Below are 19,613 nucleotides of genomic sequence, written 5' to 3'. Positions count from 1 at the left end.
CTTGGTGGCCTTGTTGGAAATTATTTAAGCCCTTACTGGGAGATCTTTAAGGCTTTTTTGAGTGCTTGATTAGGCTAGGTGGTGTAGGCAAACTGCACAGAGGAAGGTAATATTTGGTCAGTGTAATTCAAATGTGAATGGAAGGTCTCATGAGCTTTGGGACCTTGCCAAAGTGTTATAAGACTTACAGGCTTGAAGGAGGTCTGCTGTGATATCACCTGCTATTAGCACCCACACTGTGCCTATACAAAACCCCTGCTGCTGATTTGCAGCTTGGCCAGTGACAGTCAATTAATACAGCAATAACTTGCTCAGTAAATTTTTATCTTAGCTCCCAGGGCCCATTCCTCGTGTTTCTCCATGCGCCACTTTATTGCCTTTCTGGTCTTTAATTTGAATTTACTCCAGATTAGAGTTCTGCTTTTCCTCCAGCATCTTGCCTTCCCCATTGTGGATCTTATTCAGATTTGTCCTCCAACATTTTCTTTTTCAGTTCTTGCTCTTTGCACAGCTTTCAGTATCTTATGCAAATGTCTGAGTTGATTCCTTTGCTCAACTTCTTTCTCTCCCTGGTTCATCTACATGTATAATAGTGTATCTTTTTACAGACTATAGAACTGACCCTCCATTTCAGATGCTAGTGAGCATTGACTTAAGCATTAGGGTGTCACCTCAGACCCTCCAAATAGGCGACTCAGAGAATCAGTGTTCTAATAATAGTACTAATATAAAGATGAACAGCAGTATTACTTTATGTGTAGAAACTCCACTTAAAAATACCCACATGTAGTTAAAAAAAAAAAAGTGCTATTTAGTGGAATTGTTTCATCTGTCCTAAAGGTCTTTTACTTGTTCTTTTTCTCCAATACTGTGATTTACAGTTTGCAACATCCAGAATTTTTTGCTTCTCTGTGGCTTTTGTTTACTCGCTAAACCCATCTAGAGGGAAGCCTACTGTATGGAATGGCACATATAGATAATTCTTCCATTTCTAGGGATACATCCATTTAGCCTCAACTGTGTCTTTGAGCCCCCATTTCTGCGATAGAATGGTTCCAGATTCTCATACTTTACTACCGAGCATGAATGGATATAGCCGGTAGATAACTTGGGTATACTTTAGTCAAACCAACTGCCAGTGAGAGCTATATGTCTCTGAGGAAAGAGCTTGCAATACCACATATTCCCAAATCTTAGTAAATCGGAACCATTGGTAAATAATAATGATGTGCACGTATGCTCAGTCACTTAGTTCTGTCCGACTCTTTGTGACACTATGGATTGTAGCCCACTGGGCTCCATGTCCATGGAATTTTCTAGGAGAGAATACTGGAATGGGTTGCCATTTCCTTTTTCAGGGGATCTTCCTGACCCAGGAATTGAACCCACATCTCCTGTGGCTCTCACATTGACAGGCGGATTCTTTACCACTGTGCAACATTAAGACTTGGCAATTGCCTACCAGTTACTGCTCTCCAGGCACCTAAGTATTTTAAACTATTTCCTGAAATGATCAACTCTCTTTTCTTTTGTTCAGTTGCTTGGTTGTGTCTAACTCTTTGCAAGGACATGGCAGCACACCAGGCTTTCCTGTCCATCACCAACTCCTGGAGCCTGCTCAAACTCATGTCCATTTAGCCAGTGATGCCATCCAACCATCTGATCCTCTGTTGTCCCCTTCTCCTCCTGCCTCAGTCTTTCCCAGCATCAGGGTCTTATTTTCTACTGAGTTTTCTCATCACATCAGGTGGCCAAAGTATTGGAGCTTCAGCTTCAGCATTAGTCCTTCCAATGAATATCCAGTATTGATTTCCTTTAGGGTTGACTAAAGGAATTGATTGGTTTGATCTCCTGTAGTCCAAGGGACTCTCAAGAGTCTTCTCCAACACCACAGTCCAAAAGCATCAATTCTTCGGCATTTAGCCTTCTTTATGGTCCGACTGTCATATCCGTACATGACTACTGGAAAAACGATAGCTTTGACTAGATGGACCTTTGTTGGCAAAGTAATATCTCAGCTTTTTAATATTCTGCCTAGGTTTGTCATAACTTTTCTTCCAAGGAGCAAGTGTCTTTTAATTTCATGGCTGTAGTCACCATCTGCAGTGATTTTGGAGCCCAGGAAAATCAAGTCTGTCACTGTTTCCATTGTTTCCTGATCTATTTGCCATGAAATACTTTGGCTACCTCATGCGAAGAGTTGACTCACTGGAAAAGACTCTGATACTGGGAGGGATTGGGGGCAGGAGGAGAAGGGGATAACAGAGGATGAGATGGCTGGATGGGATCACTGACTTGATGGACATGAGTCTGAGTGAACTCCGGGAGTTGGTAATGGACAGGGAGGCCTAGCGTGCTGCGATTCATGGGGTCGCAAGGAGTCGGACATGACTGAGCAACTGAACTGAACTGAACTGAACTGAATGGGACCGCTGACAAAATGTGGTTCACTAGAAAAGGGAATGGCAAACCACTTCAGTATTCTTGCCTTGAGAACCACATGAACAGTATGAAAAGGCAAAAAGATAAGACACTGAAAGATGAACTCCCCAGGTTGGTAGGTGCCCAATATGCTACTGGAGATCACTGGAGAAATAACTCCAGAAAGAATGAAGAGATGGAGCCAAAGCAAAAACAACACCCAGCTGTAGATGAGACTGGTGATGGAAGCAAGGTCTGATGCTGTAAAGAGCAATATTGCATAGGAACATGGAATGTTAGGTTCATTAACTGAGGCAAATTGGAAGTGAACAAACAGGAGATAGCAAGAGTGAACATCAACATTTTAGGAATCAGAGAACTAAAATGGACTGGAATGGGTGAATTTAACTCAGATGACCATTATATCTACTATTGTGGGCAAGAATCCCTTAGAAGAAATGGAGTAGCCATCATAGTCAACAAAAGAGTTCAAAATGCAGTACTTGGATGCAATTTCAAAAACCACAGAATGATCTCTGTTCATTTCCAAGGCAAACCATTCAATACAAGTCGGTAATACAAGTCTATGCCCCGACCAGTAATGTTGAGGAAGCTGAAGTTGAACAGTTCTATGAAGACCTACAAGACTTTTTAGAAGTAACACCCAAAAAAGATATCCTTTTCATTATAGGGAACTGGAATGCAAAAGCAGGAAGTCAAGAAACACCAGGAGTAACAGGCAGATTTGGTGTTGGAGTACAGAATGAAGCAGGGCAAAGGCTAATAGAGTTTTGCCAAGAGAAGGCACTGGTCATAGCAAACACCCTCTTCCAACAACACAAGAGAAGACTCTACACATGGACATCACCAGATGGTCAACACCGAAATCAGATTGATTATATTCTTTGCAGCCAAAGATGGAGAAGCTCTGTACAGTCAACAAAAACATGACCAGGAGTTCAGATCATGAACTCCTTATTGCCAAATTCAGACTTAAACTGAAGAAAGTAGGGAAAACCACTAGACCATTCAGGTATGACCTAAATCAAATCCCTTATGATTATACAGTGGCAGTGAGAAATAGATTTAAGGGGCTAAATCTGATAGACAGAGTGCCTGATGAACTATGGATGGAGGTTCGTGACATTGTACAGGAGACAGGGATCAAGACCATTCCCAAGAAAAAGAAATGCAAAGAAGCAAAATGGCTGTCTGGGGAGGCCTTACAAATAGCTGTGAAAAGAAGAGAAGTGAAAAGCAAAGGAGAAAAGGAAAGATACAAGCATCTGAATACGGAGTTCAAAAGAATAGCAAGGAGAGATAAGAAAGCCTTCCTCAGTGATCAGTACAAAGAAATAAAGGGAAACAATAGAATGGAAAGACTAGAGATCTCTTCAAGAAAATTAGAGATACCAAGGGACATTTCATGCAAAGATTGGCTCAATAAAGGACAGAAATGGTCTGGACCTAACAGAACAGATATTAAGAAGAGGTGGCAAGAATACACAGAAGAACTGTACAAAAAAAGATCTTCACAACCCAGATAATCACAGTGGTTTGATCACTCACCTAGAGCCAGACATCCTGGAATGTGAAGTCAAGTGGGCCTTACGAAGCATCCCTACGAACAAAGCTAGTAGAGGTGATAGAATTCCAATTGAGCTATTTCAAATCTTAAAACATGATGCTGTGAAAGTGCTGCATTCAATATGCCAGCAAATTTGGAAAACTCAGCAGTGGCCACAGGACTGGAAAAGGTCAGTTTTCATTCCGGTCCCAAAGAAAGGCAATGGCAAAGAACACTCAAACTAGTGCATAATGGACTCATCTCACGCACTATAAAGTAATGCTCAAAATTCTCCAAGCCAGGCTTCAGCAATATGTGAACCGCAAACTTCCAAATGTTCAAGCTAGTTTTAGAAAAGACAGAGGAACCAGAGGTCAAATTGCCAACATCTGCTGGATCATCGAAAAAGCAAGAGAGTCACAGAAAAGCATCTATTTCTGCTTTATTAACTATGCCAAAGCCTTTGACTGTGTGGATCACGATAAACTGTGGAAAATTCTTCAAGAGGTGGGAATACCAGACCACCTGATCTGCCTCTTGAGAAATCTGTATGCAGGTCAGGAAGCAACAGTTAGAACTGGACATGAAACAACAGACTGGTTCCAAATAGGAAGAGGAGTACGTCAAGGCTGTATATTGTCACCCTGCTTATTTAACTTATATGCAGAGTACATCATGAGAAACGCTGGGCTGGAAGAAGCACAAGCTGGAATCAAGATTGTCGGGAGAAATATCAATAACCTCAGATATGCAGATGACACCACCCTTATGGCAGAAAGTGAAGAACTAAAGAGCCTCTTGATAAAAGTGAAAGAGGAGAGTGAAAAAGTTGGCTTAAGACTCAACATTCAGAAAATGAAAATCACGGCATCTGGTCCCATCACTTCTTGGGAAATAGATGGGGAAACATTGGAAATAGTGTCAGAGTTTATTTTTGGGGGCTCCAAAATAACTGTAGATGGTGACTGCAGCCATGAAATTAAAGGGCGCTTATTTCTTGGCAGGAAAATTATAAGCAGCCTAGACAGCATATTAAAAGCAGAGACATTACTTTGCCAACCAAGGTCCGTCTAGTCAAAGCTATGGTTTTTCCAATAGTCATGTATGGATGTGAGAGTTGGGCTATAAAGATTCTGAGTGCCGAAGAATTGGTGCTTTTGAACTGTGGTCTTGGAAAAGACTCTTGAGAGTTCCTTGGACTGCAAGAAGATCCAACCAGTCCATCCTAAAGGAAATAAATCCTGAATATTCATAGGAAGGACTGATACTGAAGCTGAAACTGCAGTACTTTGGCCACCTGATGTGAAGAACTGAGTCACTTGAAAAGACCCTGATGCTGGAGATGACTGAAGACAGGAGGAGAAGGGGACAACAAAGGATGAGGTGGTTGGATGGCATCACCAACTCAATGGACATGAGTTTGAATAAACTCCGGGATTGGGTGATGGACAGGGAGGCCTGGTGTGCTGCAGTCCATCGGGTCGCCAAGAGTCAGATACGACTGAGTGACTGAATTGAACTGACTGAATGGGACTAGATGCCAGGATCTTCTTTTTTTTAAATGTTGAGTTTCAAACCAGCTTTTTCACTCTCCTCCTTCAGCTTCATCAAGATACTCTTTAGTTCCTCTTCACTTTCTGACCAACTCTCTGGATATCATTATAATTCCACTTTGGAAGATGGGAAGTTGGAAAGATATCCTCCCCAACATCACATAGCTAGTGACAGTGTTAGGAATTGAACCCAGGGGGTTTGGTACCCACATTCCTGTTATATCTAGCCATTTATAGTCTTGCTTTTACTTCTAGTCTTCCTCCTCTTCAAAAATCTGGATGAGAGCTATTATATGAACCCTAGACCAAGCTCTTAGGGAAATTTTATTACTGTCACTCTGGTAAACTGAACCCCTTGCCCTGATAAGTCATGAACGTTTTCACGGTAGCACCTTCCATTCAGGGAATTCTAAATTGAGTGATAATTTGTAGAAAACCAAGTTGAGACATCCCAGTTCAGTGTCACGTACTTCCCCTTGTAGGCCGAATTGGATGGCTTAGTATGAAAAACCTCACCTTATAAGTGAATATTTGAGCTGTAGTCTTCACATCTTGCTATTGTTAACACAGAATTTGACATCCATCGTAACCCCAGATTAAATACCATTCTTGATACAATTTAAAATGAATTTCTGTATAAGATGTAGCAAACTGAAAACAAATCTGCCTCTTCTTTCCTCCTTGGACTACAAGATGCAGATCACATAGATTTTTGTGATCCAAAAATTGTAATTTGGTTGTATTTGAACCTCCACCATGTCTGTTTTGGACTCTGAAAAATTAATGGAACAGAGGATTCCAACTTTGTTAAAACTTTAGAAGCCCCACCAAATAGTTATTGGGATTGCTATTCTTCAACTGCAGCTCTCTCTCTTTATCCATTAACTCTTAGTCTTTACTGGTCTTCAATAAACTCAGCTTAATGAGGAGCCATAGTCTGGCACAGACTTTCAGTTCAGTTCATTTCAATCACTTAGTCATGTCCGATTCTTTGTGACCCCATGAATCGCAGCACGCCTGGCCTCCCTGTCCATCACCAACTCCCAGAGTTCACTTAGATTCACGTTCATCGAGTCAGTGATGCCATCCAGCCATCTCATCCTCTGTTGTCCCCTTCCCCTCCTGCCCCCAATCCCTCCCAGCATCAAAGTCTTTTCCAATGAGTCAACTCTTCACATGAGGTGGCCAGAGTACTGGAGTTTCAGCTTTAGCATCATTCCTTCCAAAGAAATCCCAGGGCTGATCTCCTTCAGAAGATGGACTGGTTGGATCTCCTTGCAGTCCAAGGGACTCTCAAGAGTCTTCCCCAACACCACAGTTCAAAAGCATCAATTCTTCAGTGCTCAGCTTTCTTCACAGTCCAACTCTCACATCCATACATGACCACAGGAAAAACCATAGCCTTGACTAAACAGACCTTAGTTGGCAAATTAATGTCTGTGCTTTTGAATATGCTATCTAGGTTGGTCATAACTTTTCTTCCAAGGAGTAAGCGTCTTTTAATTTCATGGCTGCAGTCACCATCTGCAGTGATTTTGGAGCCCAGAAAAATAAAGTCTGACACTGTTTCCATTGTTTCCCTATCTATTTCCCATGAAGTGATGGGACCGGATGCCATGATCTTCGTTTTCTGAATGTTGAGCTTTAAGCCAACTTTTTCACTCTTCTCTTGGCACAGACTTTGGAAATTAGCCAAGGCAAACTGAGCGTTATTGACTCCTTGCAATACCTTTGAAAAGCCTCCTTTGGGTCATCTGATACATCTTGTGTTCTCATTTGTCTGTCTGTCCTTGGACAACCAGAATAATCTCATATGCACGCAGATTGTAAGAAGTGCTAATGTGTAGTATCTTGGAGATCTCTCTTCAAAAGTATGTTCCATTAGACTTTTCCCTCTTGTTTTCAAAGATCTGTGAGGAATGAAAACTGGTAATAATCTAAAACTTAATAAGTTTTAAAGAACTACAGATGTAATTAATTGTTTAAGGTAGAATTTCTTTTACTCTGGAAACCTTGTCCTTGTCCTCAATCAACCACATATACTTTCTTAATGGTGTTCATGAGCATCTGAACCTTTATTGTTGCAGTTGATTTAAATGATTTCACTTGAAATTAGTGCCTTAACACATTTTAGTTCAGATAGAAATCCTCACTGTAAGGAAAGTAAGAGCTGTAATAATAAGAGGGCCACTAGACTTAAAGATAAATTAAAACAATCAATTTTCAAAATAACCATAAATTTATTGGTTCTTTTATGTAATAAAAATTTTTGTTTACAAAAGTCTAACTCAAAGCATTAATTGACCTTTTCCTTTTGTTTCCTTTTTGTGTCTAAAGTAAGAAAAGATATAAGGAAAGTTTATATTCTGTGGCTTTAATCAGAAAATGGTTAAATATATATCAGATATATAAGGATCCATCTCAATCTCCTAAACTATTTATAACCCTGCTTTCATATTTATACTACTATGAAGTATTTATGTTTAGAATAATGACTCCAAAATCAGATACAGGTAAATAGATAAAATAATTCAGGGAGAAAATACTGATTCTCTGTTTAAAAAAAATTTACTTATTTATTTTCTTTATAGATACACTGGGTCTTTGTTGCTGCATACGGGCCTTTTCCTGTTTTGGCGAGGGGAGGCTACTTCTAGTTGCACGGTGCCAGTTTCTCATTGCAATGGTTTCTCTTGTTGTGGAGGATGGGCTCAAGGCACATGGACTTCAGTAATTGCTGTCCATGGGCTCAGTTGCTGTGACTCACAGATTCTAGAGCACTGGCTCAATGGTTGTGGACATGGGCTTAGTTGTCCTTCAGCATATCATATCTTCCTGGACTAGGGTTGGAAGCCATGACCCCTGGGTTGGCAGGAAATTTTTTTTATTATTGAGCAACCAGGGAAGCCCTGATGTTCTCTTACTTACTATATTATATGTTGGGATCTAAGAATACAAAACAAGTAAGACACAGTGTTATTCACATGGAAGAATCCATCCCCAAATGTCAGCCTAAGGAATAAGAGGGGAAGGGATCCTCTAGATAAATCCTAGCTTTTGCTGGATGGTAGGCAGATTTAAATGTTCCATCCCCATGCAAAAAATGATTTCTTTCTCCCTCCTACTACTTCTGGTATCAATGTCTTTGTGAAATGATTAAAGAAATTTGTAGAGAAAAGAAGTACAAAGACCAGTAGAGTAGGGAAACAGAATATTAAAGAGAAGAAACTGCATATGGAATAATTATCCAAAATCTCCAGATAGCTAAAAACATCTAGTTAAAAATATATATATTTCTAGTTTAAAAACATGTCTATTTTTCTACATATTGGCATGATAATATGGTGGCATTGAGAATGAAAACTTTGATATTACTAGTTTTAAACACCCCATCTTTGAAAATTTGGTAAACCCCCTTTTTTGTTCTCACTGTATAGTCTTTTCAGACTGTTCAACATTCAAATGAGTAAAAGTAATGTTATGAATGAGAGTCCTGTTTAAATGCTCTCATGTACAACTAGAGCTTTAGTCCTAGGCAGGTTATCATCAGTGAATTTGTCTTTCATATTTTGATTTTAATTTTAGGTGTGAAAATGTTTTTTCTCTCTTTTGACAACATTAAGATTACTATGAATTTTGAGGAATAATAATAAACCCAATGGAGGGAAAATATTTTCTATGAACAGATGGCTTTGATATATCAAGGTTTTGCCATTTATTTTAGTGCTTAAAATAAACATTATTTATAAGACCACTTACATTTTGATGTTACTTAATGAGGAATATGCATCATTGATTTGACTAGCTTAAGAGGTCATTTAGAACTTGCCGGTTAACAAGCTGTAATCTGCTGAGCATGCAGTGACTTTGTTTAAAATTATCTATTCAGAGCTGATCAATGACAATAATTGTTTTATACCTATCACTTCTGAAAGTTGCTAATTACTTTGAAGGACATGAACACTAGCCCTTTTTTGGGAAACTGTAACCCATTCACCTTGAAATTAAGAAGAACATTATCAAAAATCATCTTGCCTCTTGAAAATATTTTGTTTTTTTTTAAAAATTAAGTCTATTCACTGCTAAGTCGCTTCAGTCGTGTCCGACTCTGTGCGACCCCATAGATGGCAGCCCACCAGGCTCCCCCATCCCTGGGCTTCTGTAGGCAAGAATACTGGAGTGGGTTGCCATTTCCTTCTCCAATGCATGAAAGTGAAAAGTGAAAGTGAAGTTGCTCAGTTGTGTCCGACTCTTAGCGACCCCGTGGACTGCAGCCTACCAGGCTCCTTCATCCATGGGATTTTCCAGGCAAGAGTACTGGAGTGGGGTGCCATTGCCTTCTCCAAGTCTATTCACTAGTACTGGGATATCAACAGGAAATTTAGGCAAAATTTAAGATGATATTTGTTCCTATAGCAAGAAGTATAGTGGAACCCCAGCTATATTATATCTTATATCAATTGTTGTTCAGTCAGTAAGTCGTGTCTGACTCTTTTTGACCCCATGGACTGCAGCATGCCAGGCTTCACTGTTCTTTACCATCTCCTGGTGTTTGCTCAAACTCATGTCCATTAAATAAATATTGGTTAAACTGGACTCCCTCTAATGTAAAAAAAAAAAACACAATGCATATTAAATGAAAGAACATGTACACACTCTTTCTTTTTATACAGTGCATTCATCAGATGTTTTAGTGGAAAGAGCCTGGTCTCTGGAATAAGACAGAGTAGAGTTTGTATCCCAGTTCTGCCATTTACTGTTTTACTGGTTATGCTGTGACCTCGATCAAGTTACTTAACCTCAGTTTCTTTATTTTTAACATGGAGATCGTGCCCTATTCGTAAGGATACCATGAAAATTAAGGCAGTTAGCATAATATCTGGAAAGGAATTGTAGCGTGATTTTGGGTGGATGTCTAGGGATTTAGGGCATTATGAGACTCTTTGAGAGTGCATTTGTGGACTCTGTGGATGTGGTTGGTGCTGTTTCTGGTGGTTGCTCCCTGTGGAGTGGGAAGGAGTCCATCCCAGGGGCTTCTTTTAGTTCTCTGGCTATTGGCACAGATTTTTCAGCCAGCTGCAGACTGTGTCCTTTCAGCTTCTCTCCAAGTGAAGCCCTTTCAGCTTCTCCCCACTACTCTGCCATGACTTAAACATAAACCATCTTTCCTTCTCAGGACTTCAGCATGCATCTTTTATGTTTTCTGACACATCTAATCTTACTTAGAATTTAATGGTGTTTCTATGTAGTAGGTAGTCCACCCCTTAACACTGTTTGATATCCTAATATTTTTCCATGCTTCCTGAGTCATTTCTATTGCTGATGATGGATAGTCTATCAGCGCTTTTGTTTGTAAGTATTCCTGTGTTTAATATAATTATTACTGTATATGCAATAAAAGTAAGCTGAGATTCATGTGAAGCCATCCAACCAGCTATTAATGTATAACCTCAGGCATTTATTTAAGCTCTCTAAGCATCAATTTCCTCTTCTATCAAAGAAAGCTAATGATAATCTCCACCTCAGAATGATACTGTAATGATTAAGTTAAATAAGCCAGGAAAATAGTCATTATTTGCATGTATGATTTATATATGTATATGTATTCCAACAGATTATTCTTTTTCATTACGAAAATGCTTTTTGTATCAATCCCTCCCATTTCTTTGCCAGCCATAATATGATGTTTGTCAAATTAGAGGAAGATAGTTTCTAAACTGGGCCTCCCTGGTGGCACAGATGGTAAAATAGAACTCTAGAAAAATTAATTTTTCTTAATTTAGAGAATAAAGCTCTAAAATAAGATCATTTGAAAAATATTTAGAAAGGCACTGTTATGCTAGCATTGTTACGCTAGCTTGTAACTCAACTTAGTTTTACTTTCCAGAACTAATTTCTCTATTTAATTGTTCTTACAGTACGAACAATAAGTGGTTTAGCATCTCTTCAATTATTTTAGTCATTCTTATACTAGGTGGTTGACTAAACATTTCTTCAAAGTCTTCACATTTAATATTTCAGATTGTAAAATACCTTTTAACTGGCCATATTTTAAAACAGAGAAAATTAGGGGATCACAATTCAAGTAAGACATTTTTTCCCTGTTTATTCATATAGATTCAGCATTAAAGTTATAAAGATTTTAAACTCAACATATTTAGCTTAAAAACCTTAGGCTTTTTGGATAAAACTCAGTGGACTAAAGTTCAATCTCTTATTAGTCACTTTTTCCTATGGAAAAAAAAAGATGTTTAAAGAAGATGTGTGTTCCTAGCCCAGCTAACTGTGCAAAACATTGGAAGGACTTCATATCCAAAGAAAATTGTTCATCATGTGTGTTATTAAGTGACTAAGTCATGTCCAACTCTGTGACCCCGTGGAGCGCAGCATGCCAGGCTTCCCTGTCCTTCATTATCTTCCAGAAAGTGAAGTCGCTCAGTCGTGTCCGACTCTTTGTGACCCCGTGGACTGTAGCCCATCAGGCTTCTCCATCCATGGAATTTTCCAGGCATGAGTACTGGAGTGGGTTGCCATTTCCTTCTCCAGGGGATCTTCCCGACCCAGGGGTTGAACCCGGGTCTCCCGCATTGCGGGCAGATGCTTAACCATCTGAGCCACCAGGGAGTTTGCTTAAACTCATGTTCATGGAGTCGGTGATGCCATCCAACCATCTTATCCTCTGTCACCCCCTTCTCCTCCTGCCCTCAATCTTTCCCAGCAACAGGGTCTTTTCCAATTAGTTGGCTCTTTGTATCAGGTGGCCAAAATATTGGAGTGTGTGAATAATTTATAAATATATGCAAATTACTTGTAAATTTTAAAGAATGAAGTTGAGTCTTTATGCAAGGCTAAGTCAACATTTTTTTCTAATTTTTTCTATTTCTTCTTCTTCTACTCCTTTAAAGAAGTTGAGGTATTTTGTACTATAGACTTTCGGTTTTCCACAAAATTAGGATCTACATATTAAAGTTTTGTTTTGAGTTTTTCTAATATATTAGCAAACATAAAGCTTAAAGTGATTGATTTTTCTTATGATTATTGGGGCTTTGAAGACATTTAGTAGCCCATTTAATAAGTATGTTCTTTAGATACCAACATTCCTCTTATCTAAAAAACTAGATACTTTAAACAAATATTTGTTCGTTGAAAATTGCAGTTTCCCTGTTCACAGTTCTGTATTGCAATGGTTTTAGAGAACAGGCCCCTTGAAGTTCTAATTTGATTCTTAAATCCATCACTAATAGCTGTATAGTTATGGGAAAACTGTACAGTTATAATAGCTGTATAATTATGGGAAAACTGAATATTTTCCTTTTAGCAGTTTCTCATCTATAAATAAGGTGAAGAGAGTACTTATCTCATTGTTGTTCAGTCGCTCAGTCATGTCTGACTCTTTTCAACCTCATGGACTGTAGCCTGACAGGCTCCTCTGCCCATGGGATTCTCCAGGCAAGAATACTGGAGTGGGTTGCCATTTCCTTCTCTATTTATCCCATAGGAATGGTCTAAAGATTAAATGCATAAATACAAGCAAAATCCTTAGAATAGTGCCCCTATTCTTGTGTTTATAATATTTACAGTGTTTTTATCTTTATAATATTTTATTATTCTTGTGTTTATAATATTTATAGTGTTTTTGTCTTTATAATATTTTATTATAAATCTATGAGTAAACCTATATTTGCAACTATATATACTGTTATTGGAAAAGGAAATGGCAACCCATTCCATTCTTCTTGCCTGGAAATCCCATGGACAGAGGAGCCTGATGGGCTACAGTCCATGGGGTCGAAAAAGAAACACAACTAGCAGCTACACAACAAGCTGTTACATTTGTGTGTGTGCTTCTCAGTCATGGCCGACTGTGACTCCATGAACTGCAGCTCGCCAGGCTCCTCTGTCTATGGGGATTCTCCAGGCAAGAATACTGGAGGGGGTTGTCATGCACCTCTCCAGGGGATCTTCTCAACCCAGGGACTGAACCCAGGTCTCCAGCACTGCAGGCGGATTCTTTACAGTCTGAGCCACCAGAGGAGCCCAAGAATACTGGAGTGGGGAGCCTGTCTCTTCTCCAGGGGATCTTCCCAACCCAGTATCTGAATCGGGGTCTCCCAGATTGCAGGCGGATTCTTTACAATAGTAGAAAAGCCTAAGAATTTATTCAATAAGATTTAATCATCATCCATCATTAACCTGATTTTGAAGAACTATTAATTTTTTTTTCTAAAAATGTTCACTGACATAGTTTATCTTTTTATTTACGTCAATAGATTCAGAGGCGATGGCGGGGGTATAAGATCCGGAAATACTGCTTTAATTATTATTATTTGAAGGAGTACCTGAAAGCTGTTTCTGAGACCAATGATGCGATTAGGTGAGTAGTATGATCACCAGTCCACTAGTGACAGTTTTAGAAAGGTTACTCTGTGGGTGTGGATCATTATCAGACTTAAGAATAGTTTCTTTAAAGCTAAGTGATATTTTAGGCACAAATTTATTGATAAGATAGAGATTTTTTTTTCTTTTTATCTTATCCATTTATGGCTGTTGTATTTTTAAATATCTTGTACTTTTGACTGTAAATTACATGTCTATGTGTATAGCAGGCCTGTCTTGTACTATGCAAATAGCTTAGTAAAATTACCTCCTTTTGAAATGGATTTATCCGTAAATAATTACATAGATGAAGCCTTATGTACGACAATCCTCAAAACATGTTCAGTGTCCAGAACTTGCCTCTCAAAGAAGAAAATATTATGGAACATATTAAAATGGACTGCTTTACTATCAGTTTTCATTTCTTTAAGCACATAGAAAACACCTGAATTTAGGCCTTAGGACGATGTCTTCTATAGATTTTAAGTTATTGTAACACTGTTCAATCACCTTTACCAAAGTTCTGTGTAGTAAGTTTTCACATTTCTTCAAAAATAGCCCGTCTTTTCTTCTTATAATATTGCCCCATTCTAGTAACTTAGAAGTGACATACGTTTATAATAGATGTAGGTAAAAAGGAAATAGTGATGAATCATAGTTGGCATTTATGTAATAGTTTTACTTTCAGTTTTCACATACATTATCTCATTTTACTCTTAATATTTTTTAAACTAGAGGAAACAGTCAATATTAAGTTGTTAAGACAATGGTGTTGTCTGATACCTTACAATCATATATATCATAAGAAAAATCTGGAAACTCACTTCCCAAATTTTAACTTTCTTCCATACATGTGGATATAAAAGGGTCTGGTCTTTGGAGATTAAGTATGGGGAATTTGTAAAATTGATATCTTTGGAAGCAGCAATAAAGATTTGGGAAGGTTGGAATAGGGTTTAGTTAATGAGAGAAGTTGGAAGACTCAGAAACATGTGGGCCACAGGGACTGATATTTAATTTTCTCCCTCTTACATTTTCCACTAGCTCTTTCCTCCTGACAAGCTCAAGTATGCCATTTATAGGTAGCCAGCTCATCTCTAGAATCTAGACTTCTTAGATAGAAATTAAGGGGCTTCCCTTGTGGCTCAGGCAGTCAAGAATCCACCTGCAATGCAGGAGACCTGGCAGGCTCCTCTGTCTATGGAATTCTCTAGGCAAGAATACTGGAGTGTTGCCATTCCCTTCTCCAGGTATCTTTCTGATGCAGGAATTGAATCCAGGTCTCCTGCATTGCAGGTGGATTCTTGACTGCCTGAGCCACAGGGGAAGCCCCTTAATTTCTATCTAAGAAGTCTAGATTCTAGAGATGAGCTGGCTATCTGTAAATGGCATACTTGAGCTTGTCAGGAGGAAAGAGCTAGTAGAAAATGTAAGAGGGAGAATTTGAGCAGGACTGGGCCTGAATGAGGCAAGGGGATCTTGCCTCAATCTTAAGGCACCAGGATTAAGGAGGCATTTACTGTCAAGGTCATGAGGTGCCAACCTTGCACTTTCTCAACCCTGTAAGTGTCTCCTTAAATGTTGTATTTTTGAAGCAAGTCTTGTTTGCTTCACACAAGTCCTATCCCTGAATGGGAGAAGATCCTCAAAGAGACAAATATGTGGAAGGTGATTTTAGAAAGGCCTGTTTCTTCTGTTCAATAGGTATTTCAATTTGTCCTTGTTTTGTTCCTCATTTTACAGAGAATGTCTCTAGTCACTAGAGAGTCTGGTGCATCCATGATGGCAATTTAGTTTAGCCTCATATTCTGTATCATAATACTGACTTATTTTATTTCTACCTTAGTTATCGTTGTTCAGTTACCAAGTCGTGTCCAACTCTGTGACTCCATGGACTGTGGCACCCCAGACCTCTTTGTCCCCCACCATCTTTGTCCCTCACCATTTCTACCTTAGAGGCCGTGTGTTTTTAGGTGTGTTTTCCATCAGTGATTAGTTTCCTGATCATTTACCCCCTCTTTGTTCTTGTATTTATTGATAGAATATTTGGAGTTTCTTTGTTGTTACTGTCATCATTGTTATTTTTATCTGGAAATGGGTATTGTAAAAAGATAGTGTAGGGGAAGGGCCAAGGCCGTGCTCTAGGAAGGGTGAGAGGTCCCTGTGGCTCACAGTACAGCCCTACGTGATAATATATATGTGTCTCTGTGTATGTAAACTGGCTTAGCTTTTTTGTTCATTTTAAGTTGACAGTGATTGGGAGTTATAGGACTGCTGATTGCTTTTAGACTCTCCTTTCTTCGAGATCTGTGGCATAGATGGCATTCCTGTGCATCTCATCACTTAGTCCTACCTCTTCTGCTTGTCTCTGGTATAGTTCATGGAATTAGCCATAGCCACACTTTGCTCCACAGTCTTGTTCTCTTGAGTAAGGTGGTCAGTGCTATTTTTCTCATCAGGATATGCCACCTAGTCTTAAGAATTTTGCACCTGGCCCATCTGTCTGATGTCTGCATCTTTAAGTATCTTATAATTTCCAATCCTAGATGAATTTTCACTATTCTTGCTGGCACTTCTTCATACATATGTATTATTACAAGTGCTTCCTGATTTTATTGATGATAAAATTGTATTTTGTATTTCTTATTGCCTTTTTTTATTTTATAGAAGTTTAAGAGAGAAGTGAGTAGAGATAATCTTACTCTATCTCAAAGTTAAAAATATATAGTTAACTTTTTATTGTAAATCACAGTATTTTTCCTTTCTGTTACATCAATAATTTTATAAATGCAGTAAAAATGTGGCATTGTGTAGAAGAGAGGAACACCCATGGCAGAAGTGTTTGGTATAGGTCACTACACCAGTGGAATGGAAGCTGGGGATTCAGGTTGCTTCTCAGAGGCCATGAACCTAAGCCCTGAAGTTAATTATGATAATAATACATGACATTTGACTGAGGTTAGTTCATGGAGCATGATGGAAGAATTGGGTAGGGATAAATATAGAAGGGACCATACCACACTAGGGCATTTTAGGCCACATTTAAGATTGGAGAGGACTTCCTTTCTAAGAAGAGCAGTGGGATGATTATAACTGTGTTTTGGCATGCACGTTCAATTGCATTGTTCATAATACATTTAAATAGTCTGGTAAGTTTTTAAATCACCAATCAGGATATTAATTTTGCTGAGAGAAAGTTTTCTTCTTTTTCACAGAAGAATATGCAACATTTGAGGGGGGAGGGATTGTAACTTTATTCTATTTTTCATTGAAAATCTTTGGAATCAGAACTTTACCCTTTTCCTTCACAACAAATTCCACCCGAAGCAACTTAAAACAGTACACATTCATGACCTCATCATTTTGTCCAGCAGGAATCTGAGAGGGACTTTACTCTAGGCCTCAGCTTTCATGAGGTTACCCTCTTACTCCCAGCCAGAGCTGGGGTCTCATAGGGAGGTTCAACTGGGGGATGATCCACTTCTAAGTTCACTCACATGGGCCTCAGTTCCTCTGCCTGCTGGCCACTGGCATCCCTCTGTTTCTTGCTCTGTGGACCTCTCTCTCCATAGGACAGCTTATAACTTGGAAATTGGTTTCCCTCAGAGCAAGTAAACAAGAGGACAGGAGAAATAGCCAAGATGAGAGCCATACTCTTTTGATAACCTAATGTCAGAAGGGACATCTCATCACTTTCGCTGTGTTCCTGTTCATTTAAACCAAGAGACTAGATTCATCCCACTCAAGGAGGATGACTGCACAAGGGATGAATTCCAGAATGGGGACTGTAAGACACCACTTTAGAGGACACTTAGGCTTCCCCGGTGGTTCAGAGGTTAAAGCATCTGCCTGCAATGCGGGAGACCTGGGTTTGATCCCTGGGTTGGGAAGATCCCCTGGAGAAGGAAATGGCAACCCACTCCAGTATACTTGCCTGGAGAATCCCATGGACGGAGGAGCCTGGTGGGCTACAGTCCATGGGGTCGCAAAGAGTCGGACACAACTGAGCGACTTCACTTTCACTTTCACTTTTCTGTGTACAGTGACTTGCCTGTGGTATTTGTTCAGTCAGCATATGGATTTTCAGCATTTGCCTAGGACAAAAGTTACTTTACATTTACTTAGGGCAATATTTTTATGTGATGCGTTTTCAAGATTATATTTTAGACTTTGCTATTGCATCGAAGCAATTATGATATAGCCCAATTACTTATACCAGCAAGCATTAAAACGTGTAGTTTCTGGATTTCAAATGCACTCCTCTGTTTTGGAGCAAGGTAAAATCATTTACAAAAAATAAATTGGTAAAATATAGTCTATATCAAAATATGTTTTGCATTTGAATTGTGTTACACAATTCAAGACCAGACAACACTGGACTTAACTTCATCTGCTCTTTCATTAGTAGAAATAGTTTAACTGTTTTATAGTTAATAGTAAAAATATATATATATTTGTACATATGCAAGAACATACTTTTATAACCAAGGTGGACCTATCACAAAGATAAATGGAATTGATTAATTTAAGGCTGAATTTGCATTTGGTAGACATGTTTCTTTATAATATCTAGCTGTATATGCAAAAATTGCCCCAGGTTATGAATGAGAAAATTACATAATGAAATTAAAAATTAGCAACAGAGTTACAGATTGGTAGCATTAATAAAACATTATTAACTTCAAGTACAGAAACTGACTTTTTTTGAAATTTAAGCTAAAAATAATATATTTTCCCAACTTTAATGCTTCAGTGTACTTGTGATATAATAGTGCATAGCAATAGGTCTGTTTAAAATATAAATTTGTGATACATCAAAAGAAATTAGTTTTTCAGCATGTTGATTTTCTTAACTTTTTTCTGTGTTCATTTCCTTGTTTCTGTTTTCTTTTATTCTGTCTTCATGTGGCTCTTATTGGCTGGATGTTGAACCTACAAGAGTTATGTGTTGAGTCTCTTAAACTTCTCTGTCCCCTCCTTCACCCTGGGCCTCTACCTCTCCCATTCTATTTTTGTGAGAGACTTCCTTCCTATCCTTTTAATGAGATTTTGATGCATATTTTAGCCATAGTTTTTTAACTTTCATGAAATATTTTTACTAGTATGATCATTTCTTTTTTGTAGCATTCTGTTTTAAGTAATAAAATTTCTCATATTTCTCAGTTCTTATTTTATTAATAAAATATCTCATATTTCTCTGAAATACTGGGGCACATTGGGTCTTGGCAGGAGGCAAAATTCACCTCAGGATTTATTCCTCACATAGTGTTAAAAATATAGCTCATTCACTTCATTGTACAGCAGAAACTAACACAATATTGTAAAGCAACTATACCCCAATAAACCAAAAAGCAAGATTAAATCTCTCAAACTGCTAAAAAAAAGAAGAAGAAAAAGAGGGAACCTGCAGAGGTGTGAACAGGGTGAAGGCTCAGAAAAGTCTTAGGCTCCAGAGTGCAACCGCAGTGAGACTTTGCTACCGCCAGGGTAGAAGAATTAAAGGAAGAAGTAGCTTTAATGGTTATAGTGAGTGCCAAGGAGAAGTTTATAGCTCCTACCCCTGGCCATGACCTTTTTATTACTTGTAGAGAAATTCAGTTACTGCCAGGAATTCAGCTATTGCCTCTCCTCACCAAGAGAGAGAGAGAAAAGAGGAAGAAATACCACTAACTTCTTCCTCCTGAACACTAGTGTTT

At 38.6% G+C, this 19,613-nt stretch overlaps 1 protein-coding gene across 1 annotated transcript in view; it reads left to right on the top strand.

Annotated features, from left to right (window-relative positions):
• The window catches only part of SPATA17 (spermatogenesis associated 17), a 246,627-nt gene that overhangs the window by 55,021 nt on the left and 171,993 nt on the right, over window positions 1-19,613 (top strand). The window contains exon 5 of the mRNA XM_040263268.1: window positions 13,812-13,915. Within this exon, the coding sequence (XP_040119202.1) occupies window positions 13,812-13,915 (104 nt within the window). The remainder of the gene's footprint in view (window positions 1-13,811; window positions 13,916-19,613) is intronic.

This window comes from Oryx dammah, unplaced genomic scaffold (genome assembly GCF_014754425.2).
Source record: "Oryx dammah isolate SB20612 unplaced genomic scaffold, SCBI_Odam_1.1 HiC_scaffold_21, whole genome shotgun sequence".
Classification (NCBI taxonomy): domain Eukaryota; kingdom Metazoa; phylum Chordata; class Mammalia; order Artiodactyla; family Bovidae; genus Oryx; species Oryx dammah.
The sequence above is the reverse complement of the archived record's forward strand: the minus strand, read 5'-3'. Positions and strand labels throughout refer to the sequence as shown.